The sequence below is a fragment of the Schistocerca gregaria genome, chromosome 3 (assembly GCF_023897955.1).
Source record: "Schistocerca gregaria isolate iqSchGreg1 chromosome 3, iqSchGreg1.2, whole genome shotgun sequence".
In the NCBI taxonomy this organism is placed as follows: domain Eukaryota; kingdom Metazoa; phylum Arthropoda; class Insecta; order Orthoptera; family Acrididae; genus Schistocerca; species Schistocerca gregaria.
Genome location: NC_064922.1, coordinates 882,078,412 through 882,090,649, shown reverse-complemented (window position 1 = coordinate 882,090,649; position 12,238 = coordinate 882,078,412). Strand labels below are relative to the sequence as shown.

General features: G+C 41.2%; 1 protein-coding gene across 1 annotated transcript in view; it reads right to left on the bottom strand.

Annotated features, from left to right (window-relative positions):
* Positions 1-921: 921 nt before the first annotated feature.
* LOC126355035 (dehydrogenase/reductase SDR family protein 7-like) overlaps positions 922-12,238 on the bottom strand; it is a 33,179-nt gene continuing 21,862 nt past the window's right edge. Inside the window, exons 4-6 of the mRNA XM_050005187.1 lie at positions 2,047-2,131; positions 1,784-1,944; positions 922-1,618 (exon numbers count right to left, since the gene is read on the bottom strand). Coding sequence (XP_049861144.1) covers positions 1,431-1,618; positions 1,784-1,944; positions 2,047-2,131 — 434 coding nt within the window. The 3' untranslated portion in view covers positions 922-1,430. The remainder of the gene's footprint in view (positions 1,619-1,783; positions 1,945-2,046; positions 2,132-12,238) is intronic.

Below are 12,238 nucleotides of genomic sequence, written 5' to 3'. Positions count from 1 at the left end.
TCTAGATCTATAAAGCATAGATACAATTCCCTGTTCCACTCATAACACCTCTCCATTATTTGCCGTAAGGTAAAGATCTGGTCCTGACAACCTCTAAGAGGCCTAAACCCACACTGAGTTTCATCAAATTGGTCCTCAACTAATACTCACACTTTCCTTTCAACAATACCTGAGAAGATTTTACCCACAACGCTGATTAAAGAGATACCTCTGTAGTTGTTACAATCTTTTCTGTTTCCATGTTTGAAGATTGGTGTGATTACTGCTTTCGTCCAGTCTGATGGAACCTGTCCCGAATCCCAGGCCATTTCAGTTATCCTGCGTAGCCATTTAAGACCTGACATTCCCCTGTATTTTATGAGTTCCAACTTAATATCATCCACCCCATCTGCTTTATTGCACTGCAATCTATTGACCATTTTCTCCATTTCCTCAAATGTGATGCTATTGCCATCATCCTTCCTATCCCATTCTACCTCGAAATCTGAAACATTACTGATCATATTTTCACCTACATTGAGCAACTCTTCAAAATATTCCCTCCATCTGCCCAAGGCATCCACAGGATTCACCAGCAGTTAGCTATCAAAATAATAATAATGGTAATTTTCAAGCTTTTCCTTCCACAAAGAAAGATATGGATGTGAGGCCCAAATACAAATGCAGCTAGAAATGTAAGGACCATCATCCTGATGCTGCAGTTGTTTTCTATGGCAATATATCTTGCCTCTAAAATACTCATTAATCAGTTAAACCTATTCTATTTCTTTGATTAGAAGTAAAAAAAACAGTGTAACCTATGTAACTACTGACTGAAAGCAACAAATGTCATTTACAGATCAACACACATTATCACAATGTAAGTAAAAATGAAAGGAAAAATTTGTGGAGATTTGCATCAAAGCCAGGTTACAAATCGTAGAATCTTGCATATTTATTCCTTAAATATTACCTTTCTTAAAATACAGTTCCTTAACAACAAATTTCAATATCATTGTTATTATGGGAGGTTTTTTTGGGACCAATGAATGTAGTCATTAAAAATAGTAATTTTTGAAAAGTAAGTTTTGTTAGGACAGGATTTTACTGGGCTTCCATAGCTCTGAACACATATTGTTTACTTAATAACATGTACATTTCACATGTTTCCAGTAACTATAGACACCTTTCAATTTTTTTAATTCACTTCTATACACTGTTTTCTCTCTTAGTATCAATGGTAACATTTATCTTGTCCTTTCCACTCATTCCTAATTTCCTTTTAAATAATCTCACAAAGATATCTGTATATATGAACGTATTGTTCATAAGACCTTAAAATAAGGAGAGCTAATGTGATCAAAAACAAGATGATATAAAGTCAACAGCTACATAAAGTAACAAAAAATTACAAACTTAAACAGATGGGGCAAATGAATAGGAAGTTCTTCCTAATGTTGATGAGCTCTTTTTTTCATTAGCCAGAAGAACAGCTCTGGGTACAGTGTTCTAAGCAGAACTGCTATATGCGCTACAAATGAGCATGTTGTTAGCTCCTTTTTTTCTGTTGCAACAGCATACAGGATCTCCTCAGCCACTTTCTCCGCTGGTGAACCATTTTCTGTTGCTGGATCCATAACTGCAGATGACATTATAAACCTCAAGTTAACTTAAAGTGTTGTTGTAGGAGAGTATATAGTGCAGTTAATGTGTTACAGAGGCAAAAAATATCACAAAAAGCGTTTTGCAAAAAAAATCTAGCAATAAATCAAAGTACTGTCATACCACTATAAAACTATCTTACCTCCATAAGACTCTCCATTTCCTGTCAATGCATTTACAGACAGCTTTGAGTGAATGTATCCTGGGCTCACAACAGTAACATTTATATTGTGTGCAGCAACTTCTGCTCTCAGGGTGTCACTAAATGCTTGGAGCGCATGCTTTGAAGCAGTGTAGGCAGACCTACACGAACATTGGCACTTTTAGAAAAAACTGGAATAAATGAACCAATTATTTTTCATGTGTGTTTAACACATGGGTAGAGTCTTTTGAATTTACATTTACCTGTGAGGAATAGCTATCTTTCCTTGAACACTGCTTACTGACACTATGTGACCACTTTGCCTGTCAATCATAGATGGCAGGACTGCTAAAAAATTAACATAAATACGTTTAACCACCACATTACCCACAACCATGCTGGATATTAATGAAACACTTAAGATTAAACTGACTTTGCAATGCTTGTTCCTCAACAGCATCAGTCCTGTGTGGGCACGTGTGTGTGTGTGTGTGTGTGTGTGTGTGTGTGTGTGTGTGTGTGTGTGTGTGTGTGTGTACGCGCATGCGCGCACTTGACGAAGGCCTTGCTGGCCAAAACCTACCTTTTTAACAGTCTTTTGTTGTGCCTTTCTACAACTCAACATCTCAACTATATGGTGAGTAGCAACTATCCTTTTCATTATATTGTTAAGATTCCATATGGGATTTTACATTGTTTGATTTTGTTGAAAAAGAAAATATTTCTGAATGGTTTGACGTGAATCACACAGAGCTAGCTTATGAGATGTTGAGTGACAGTGCTATTTTCAGTGAGTCCAAGGGAAATCCTACGTGGTGAATGACACTGACAACATTTCTCCAATTCCAGAAACTGTACTCAGTCATGCATCAGCATATCAATGGGCCGAAAGGTTACTGGGCTATCTGGAACAGCATGAAGATGCTCCCCTCTCCACCAAGTTGGTGTTGCGTGAAACTTGTAGTGCGATATGTAAAAGACGAGCAATCTCGCTGAGACAGAAATCAGTTCAAGAATATTTTGTTTCAAAGTGCAGTAGTGTAATGTGAAACTGGCTTGTACTCTGTTCTTTGTGAGTATTGTATTCTCACACATAATACAATGAATAAAGTAAAATTTATTATAAACATTACTTTAGTTTCTGAAAGTATTTGTTTGCAGTGTAGTCATGTATGGAAGTGAAACATGGATGATAACTAGTTTAGACAAGAAGAGAATAGAAGCTTTCGAAATGTGGTGCTACAGAAGAATACTGAAGATAAGGTGATTGATCATGTAACTAATGAGGAGGTATTGAATAGGATTGGGGAGAAGAGAAGTTTGTGGCACAACTTGACTAGAAGAAGGGATTGGTTGGTAGGACATGTTTTGAGACATCAAGGGATCACCAGTTTAGTATTGGAGGGCAGTGTGGAGGGTAAAAATCGTAGAGGGAGACCAAGAGATGAATACACTAAACAGATTCAGAAGGATGTAGGTTGCAATAGGTACTGGGAGATGATGAAGCTTGCAGAGGATAGAGTAGCATGGAGAGCTGCATCAAACCAGTCTCAGGACTGAGGACGACGCCGACGCCAACGCCGAAAACATTATTACTGTGTACTTTAATTGCGGGTTATCTGCAGAATTCGATTATGCATGGTTTCAAGTCCCTAATTACCGTGAACAATCGGGAGTACACTGTATGAGGTACTCTGCTGTTCACTCTTTAACAAAATTATTTACATGGACCAGCACCGAGAGTGCCACATTTGCATTACAAAGAACTGTTAGTAAATCATTTACGCAGTAAATTTCTGTATCTCCTGGCAAAGATGATTTAAAATCATCTGTGGACCAGATGACAACACGACACTTTGCCACAATACTTGTATTCATTTGGGCACAATTCAGCTGTAGACCAAAGAATTTTCATTTATACTGTAGTTGTAATACATACCAATGGAAAAACCAATCTTACTTCACCTGCAAGAGAGAATCCATATTCCAAAATACTTGCCATTGTCAACCTAGTGCAATACTACATTTTTCTGACAATGCTTAAGAAAACTAATTGCTCTTGCTTCATAAATTCTCTCTTCACAACAGTACAGAACAGTGCTCTCAAAAGGTCAATCTTTATATAATCAGATCTACTGTATGTCATTCTACAAAAGTGGTATTTTCTAAGTCCCATGCACACAATATTAACTACAAAATTTTGTGAAAACTAACAAGTGAAGAGCTGCTAACCAGTTTTAGTGAAGTTAATAAGAAGTGGTAAAAAGCTGCTATGGAGTATCGCAATAGCAACCACAGCATGGCACTTAGGTCAGAATAACACATACACAGGAGGACTTTGAAATGGGCTAGCTACACTCAGCAGAAAACTACGCCACACAGTGGTAATGGCCGTAGTGGGCAGATCAATATCAGGACACCAGAGCAAAACTCTTGTTATGCACTAGATGACTACATGCCAGGCCCTGGTGTAGAATAATGCACAACCAGAACCATACAAATCGGTTAAAATGTTGAGGCACCGGGACTACAACTAGACTCCAGCAGCAGCACCCCCACCACGATACCAGTGCCAAACCAGATAACTAGACAACTGGGCATTGGCAATAGTAGCCATGAGTTCAAGTTCAGGTTGGGCCAGTCACCACCAGCATTGAGTTCCTTGTCTCAGTATCAACACAGCAGTCACCACGAGTCACTGTGATGAGCGCATATGCGGCTGAGTTGCAAGAAGAAGCCATTCCCCAATGAAATACAGCCACAGCATAACACACAGTGCTGTTTATGCCACATCTGTTGCCTGCTGAGGCTACTGGTCATACTGCAGCCTCTTGTCAGCATCACAGGACACCTACATGGTTATCTCCTCACTAGGTGGAAGCAGCCAGTCACAAGCCAGCGCTGCCCAGGATCAGTGGAGTGAGGCATGTTTGCATCGCTGAACTAGTGTCACAATGGATAAAAGTTGAATAAACACCTTTCTTTTGGTCAGCAGTATTTCCACTGGATATCTTGACCCATTGTTATCACCACTCATCTTACCAATTGCAAAAAAAATCAAAAGAGTAGTGTCAGGAGAGCTGATATCACTGTAGTGGACAGCAGAGGGTGTTACACCCTCCACAGTGTGACACCCAAACTGCAGCCTGCGATATCGTCATTGTGGGTTGAGTGAGACTATTCCATTCTTTTGTGGTGACAATCATGGAATTGAGATTAGGAGGCATCATAACTGTAGAGTTACTGCTTGCTGTTCCAGGTAGCCCAGTAACCCTTCAGCCCATTGAAGTGCTGATGCGTGATTCATTGCTGTTTCTGAAATTAGAGAAATGTTATCTTCATCATTGTCATTCACCTCTTTAGATTTGCCTTGTACTCGCTGAACAATAGGACTGTCACTCAACATCTTATGACTTGGTTCTGTGAGATCCACATTAAACCATTCAGAAACATTTTCTTTGTCAACAGTTGTCATGCCCAAGTAGTGCAATTTACTTGGTCACTCTGCCCCTTGTACCAAGTCTGTGGCAATTTTTTGTCTTTAGATGTATCTGTTTTGGCCACTTGGCAAGGTAGTGTAGAATGTCAAGATGGCTCATAATTAGACAGAAGAAAAGAGTATGGTAGTACAAGTTGCTACAGAGTGTTCTATCTATGTTATTTTTGAACTGTTAGTACAAGGTTCGTAGAAATGAGTAAGGCTGACGCACTGGGCAAAATCAGACACACAAGGTGTCACCAGTGAGGAAGCTATTCAGTCATTTGTTAATCAGGTAGCTCAGTTGAGAGCAAAGAATACATTTGTAAATTATAAGCCAGCAGAGAATGTGAGGAAACAGAATTACTGAAGTTGCAGAATCTAGGAGTGGATCCTGGTTTCTTCCGTTTCTGGTAGGTTGTTTGTTTGTTTGTTTGTTGGTTGTTGCTTTAGGGCACAAAACAGATCAGGTCATAAGCACCCATGTTCTAACACAAAATAGTCAATTACTGAATGAGTTTGAAGTTGTTAATACCCAGAGCCTAATCAACTGGAGTGCAGGGATAGCACAAAATGATCACTTCCCCTCTGAGGAGGTTGCTCACATGGTTGAAAATTAAATTTCCATCACCATATTACTGCAATGAATGAAAAGTAAAACACGATCTACAGCTTGTGCTGTATCTGCTAAAATATCTGATAATTCAGATGACAAATGTACATTAAAACACAAATGGTTACAAAGTTGGCATTGGGTAAGAAGATGGTGCTCTGTCAGTGGTTGATTGCAGTAAGCACAGAGTGGTGCTCGGTCTCCACTTAAATGACAGTGGCTGAAATGACAATACCGAGTACGTAGGTCTTCTGAGAATGTGATGGCATTTGTACAGGATATCTTGTCATCAGTCAACATGAGTGGTTGCTCAGCTAAACAGCTGTTACAGATATCAAGGCTGCATCTGTCTGGGGCAGCAAATCCATTTGTACACTGCACAGAGGAACTGCACAAGGTAGAGACTTTTGAACAACTTAGACAAATATTAGAACAGAGATATAGAAAGCAAAACAGTGCACAGTCTATCAGTGTACAGTTGAGTGTAATTTCGAGAAGGCATAAGGATTGTGTGTATATGATTAGAAAACTTAATTTGAACAAATATGAATTGACAAACAATGAGGAAGTGAATGAGGTGTTGCTACATGAAGCTGAGCAATGACTGCTTGATGCTTCCCTAAAGGGTTTAGCACCAGAGATGTCTAGGAGGGTGCACATTGGAGTGCCCAAGGATTTCCATGCAGCAGTTATGGTGGGATTGGAATACGAGGAAACTGACATTGTGTCAGAGGTAAGGTTTACGAAAAATGTTTTTGCATCAAGTGTAAGAAATTTTAATTGCGGGCACATGGGGCATGCCAGCCACAGAGTGATATGGATGGTATGAACTACAAGCAATTTAGTATGGATCAGCAGCAGGGGTATAGGAGTAATGTTAAGTGTGGTATGAGTGGTAAGAAGTACCCCAGTAAAATTGAACGCAGTAAAAGCTGATGCAAAGGGAGAATGTGCCATAGTGGATGTAATTGGTGGTATACAGTATAAGTTTTTGTTGGACAGAGGGGCACGTGTGTCAAAAGCCTTGAGAGGTTTAGTGGGCAAGAGGTGATGGAACTCTTCGTGTTACATGTTGTGTGGGTTCGAGGACAGTGACATACTACGACTGGGGTCAGTAATGATGAGTTAGTTTGTTGGCGACAACCAAGTTTAAGCTGTGTGTTGAACTAATGTCTCGTGTAAGCAATGGCCAGCATTATCCAAGAGCTCAGTGGGAAGACATTCCAACTACAGGAAGCTGTCGTCAATGTTGATCTTTCGCAAGGAGCATTTATTGCGCACGGCAATACAGTTAACCCGTTAACAATGACATTAAGACTTAATTCATATGACAGTGTGTCAAGTGGTACCAGAAAATCACTATGGGGGAGTGTGGAGCCATGTTATGTATGGTGGAACCACTGGAAGATAGTGGTATTAGATTCAGCATGCTTAGTGAGACATAGTATTGTACACATACAAGGAAGGTGGCGGTGTTGGTTTGGGGTGGGGTTGTTTGGGGAAGGAGACCGGACAGCGAGGTCATCGGTCTCATCGGATAAGGTAAGGATGGGGAAGGAAGTCGGCCGAGCCCTTTCAAAGGAACCATCCCGGCATTTGCCTGGCGCGATTTAGGGAAATCACGGAAAACCTAAATCAGGATGGCCAGACGTGGGATTGAACTATCATCCTCCCAAATGCGAGTTCAGTGTACTAACCACTGCGCCACCTCGCTCGGTGAGTACAAGGAAGGGGTGAAGGCAAGGTGATACCCCATTAATGAGGATGTTTTTGGGGTTAAGGAGGTTAAGTCGTTCAAGGGAATGTTAGTGTCAATGTTGGAAATTCTGAACCAGGAATATTGCGTCATAAAGTTGTGGGTTATAAGAGGGCACAGGATGACATTAGGGTAGTATTTCTTGAGAAGCATTTAAAGGGGACTGAGAGGGTGCAGATGGAGGAACTGTAATTAGAATTCCAAGACCTGTTCTTTCCATCAGGGCCTTGCCTGCGATTACCGTAAAACAACAGAGGATTTTGATGGGGAATGGTGCACCAGTTTATTGGAGCTCTAACATAATACCACAGTCTGCATGACTGATTTTGGAGGAATTTATCAATCACCAATTGACTGACAACAGTATAACAGACGAGAATAGTGGCATCTGGGAGGGGGAGGGGACGAGGACTTGTGATTATACTGAAGCAGTCTACAGATTGTTCAAGGAAATATCTATTATGTAGTGACTGCTGCCATTCAAATACAAAGACTGCAATGGTTGCCTACTTGCCTACCCTATTCTGCACATTACAGAAATTACTGATAATCTTGAACAGAACCAGTACTTCTCAACAATGGACTAAGCCTGGATATTATGAGTTAGAAATGGCTCCAGAGGATGGAGAGAAGGCAGCATTTTCAGCACCGTGAGGACATTACCAGTATAGAAGAATGCCATTTGGTTTGAGAAATACTCTTGCAACATTCCAGCGTTTATTGGATTGAGTGTTGAAAGGACTGAAAACCTGTCAGTGTCTGGTGAATCTGGATAACAAAAGCATCTTTTCAAAGTGTTTGCAGAAGCATTGGCAATTACTAAGGGAAGTAATCAAGAGGTTACAGACAGCTCATTTAACATTATATATGGAGAAGTGTGACTTTCTGCTGGAAGAAGTCAATTATTTGGGCCATGTAATTAGTAAGTATGATGTGAGGTCTTATCCTACGTTGGTTCAGGTAGTGCAATATTTTCTGGTACCAGTAACAAGCAGAGTTACAATATTTTCTGGGTCTCAGAAAGTATTATAGAAAATTTGTAACAGGATTTGGGGATATTGTGAGGCTGCTCACACAGTTGTTGAAGAAAGGCATCATATTAATATGGGCTGAAGAGTGTCAAAAGGTATGTGTCAAATGAAAAGAGGTATTAACATCAAGTCTAGTGTTTGTGTTTCCAGACTTTCGAAAGGAATTTATATTGTCACTGATGCTTTGACCCATATCCTTGGGTGTTTTTTGAGCCAGAAGGTTGATGGATGAGAACATTGCTTTTGCATCAAGACAGTTGAATGGAGCAGAGACAAATTATTCAATGATGGAGAGAGATATTTTGCCTGGCATGTGGTGTGACATACTAAGAGTATTATTTGTAGAGAAGCAAATTTTAAGTTGGTGATGGACCATGCTGCTTTGAAATGGTTACTAAGTTTGAAGGACCCATACAATAGACCGACAAGGTGGGCATTAAAACTCAGCGAATTTGAGTACAAAGTAATATGCAAACAAAGGACACATGGAAATGTGGAAACTCTAAGCAGGAAAAGAGCAGTGATACAAGTACTAGGTCAACACTTATCTGAATGGCAAACAGCACAGGGTCCTGACAAGGAGTACAAATGGTATAGCAAGCAACATCCTATTTAGCATGGATGACTGATTATTGGGTATTGAGTAGGGGGATGAAGTTGGCACATCACAGTTTCTGCAAAAATATCTTCACAACACTGCACTTTTATTGTGGGTCCACATTCGAGAAATATGAAGAGCAGAGGGCCCCTGCAGACGAAGAGGTCATCTTAATGTGGAGCCACCATTTCAAGCCTGCCAGCAATAGGCAAAGCCAACAATGGAAACACCCTACATCTCCCCTGCAAAAGAAATCCAAAGCTGTTCACACAAGTTCCGGTAAGGTGGTGATGACCTCTTCAACTGCAGGGGGCCTCAACTCTTCGAGTTCCTCAACTATAGAACCACAATCAATATGCAGTGCTATGAAGGAACTTTGCAGAAACTGTGATGTGCCATAAAGTCAGAACGCCAAATGAATGCTGTTAGATGGAATCATCCTGTTGCATGGTAGCACCCATCCCTGTATTGCTAATCAGAAATGCTACGCTTCAGCAGTGTGATTGGGAAACACTGTAACATTCTCCATAAAGCTCAAATCTTCCAGTGTGTGATTTTTACATCTTTGGCAACCTGAAGAAAGACACTTATGGAAGTCAGTATCAGTCAGACAAGGTAGTTCAGGTGTGGGTGATGTCAAGAATATTACAATGATGTGACAAAAGTCATTGGTTAACTCCTAATATCATATCAGACCTCTTTTTGTCTAGTGTAGCACAGCAGCTTGAGGCGCCTTGGACTCAACAAGTCGTTGGAAGTCCCCTGCAGAAATACTGGGCCATTCTGTCTCCAAAGCTGTCCCTAATTGCGAAAGTGTTATCAGTGCAGGATTTTGTGCACGAGCTGACCTCTTGATTATGTCCCACAAATATTCGATAAGATTCATGTCAGATGATCTGAGTGGCTAAACCATTTCTTTGAACTGTCCGGAATGTTTTTCAAACCAATCACAAACAATGATCGCCCGGTGACATGGCACACTGTCATTCATAAAAACTCCATCGTTGTTTGTAACATGATATCAATGGATGGCTGCAAACATTCTCCAAGTAGCCAAACATCCAGGGGGCCCAGTCCATTGCATGTAAACACAGCCCCAACATTATGGAGCCAACACCAGCTTGTACAGTGTCTTGTTGACAACTTGAGTCCATAGCTTCGTGGGGTCTGCACCACATTTGAACCGTACCATAAACTCTTACCAACTGAAATCGGGATTTATCTGACTGGGCCACAGTTTTCCATTCATCTACGGACCAACCAATATGGTCACGAGCTGAGGAGAGGTATTGCAGGCAATGCTGAGCTGTTAGCAAAGGCACTCGCACTGGTCACCTGCTACCATAGCCCATTAATGCTAAATATCACCACACTGCCCGAAAGCTTATCTATTAGCACTGACAACTCCATGCAAATGTTGTTCCTCTTTGTCATTATGTAAAGGCTGTTGGTCACTGCATTATCCGTGGTGAGAGGTAGTGGCTGAAATGCGGTATTCTCGGCACACTCTTGACACTGAGCATTGTAGAATATTGAATTCCTAAATGATTTCTGAAATAGAATGTCCCATGTGTCTAGCTTCAACCACCATTCTGAAGTCACAGTCTTAATTCCTATCATTCAGCCACAATCACGTCACAAAAACCACTTCATGTGAATCACCAGAGTGCAAATGACGGCTCTGCCACCACACTGCTCTTTCATACCTTGTGTACATAGTACTGCCACCATCTACAGGGCTATTACAAATGATTGAAGCGATTTCATAAATTCACTGTAGCTCCATTCATTGACATATGGTCACAACACACCACAAATACGTAGAAAAACTCACAGTTTTGTTCGGCTGAAGCCGCACTTCAGGTTTCTGCCGCCAGAGTGCTCGAGAGTGCAGTGAGACAAAATGGCGACAGGAGCCGAGAAAGCGTATGTTGTGCTTGAAATGCACGCACATCAGTCAGTCACAACAGTGCAACGACACTTCAGGACGAAGTTCAACAAATATCCACCAACTGCTAACTCCATTTGGCGATGGTATGTGCAGTTTAAAGCTTCTGGATGCCTCTGTAAGAGGAAATCAACAGGTCGGCCTGCAGTGAGCGAAGAAACGGTTGAAAGCATGCGGACAAGTTTCACGCGTAGCCCGCGGAAGTCGACGAATAAAGCAAGCAGGGAGCTAAATGTACCACAGTCGGCGGTTTGGAAAATCTTACGGAAAAGGCTAAAACAGAAGCCTTACCGCTTACAATTGCTACAAGCCCTGACACCTGATGACAAAGTCAAACGCTTTGAATTTTTGGCGTGGTTGCAACACCTTATGGAAGAGGATGCGTTCAGTGCGAAACTTGTTTTCAGTGATGAAGCAACATTTTTTCCTAATGGTGAAGTGAACAGACACAATGTGCGAATCTGGGCGGTAGAGAATCCTCACGCATTCGTACAGCAAATTTACAGTTCACTAAAAGTTAACATGTTTTGCGCAATCTCACGGTTTAAGTTTACGGCCCCTTTTTCTTCTGAAAAAAAAAAACGTTACAGGACACGTGTATCTGGACATGCTGGAAAATTGGCTCATGCCGCAACTGGAGACCGACAGTGCCGACCATCTTTCAACAGGATGGTGCTCCACCGCACTTCCATCAAGATGTTCGGCATTTCTTAAGCAGGAGATTGGAAAACCGATGGATCGGTCGTGGTGGAGATCATGATCAGCAATTCATGTCATGGCCTCCACACTCTCCTGACTTAACCCCATGCGATTTCTTTCTGTGGGGTTATGCGAAAGATTCAGTGTTTAAACCTTCTCTACCAAGAAACGTGCCAGAACTGCGAGCTCGCATTAACGATGCATTCGAACTCATTCATGGGGACATGCTGCGCCGAGTGTGGGAGGAACTTGATGTCTGCTGAATCACTAAAGGGGCACATATCGAACATTTGTGAATGCCTAAAAAAACTGAGTTTTTGTATGTGTGTGCA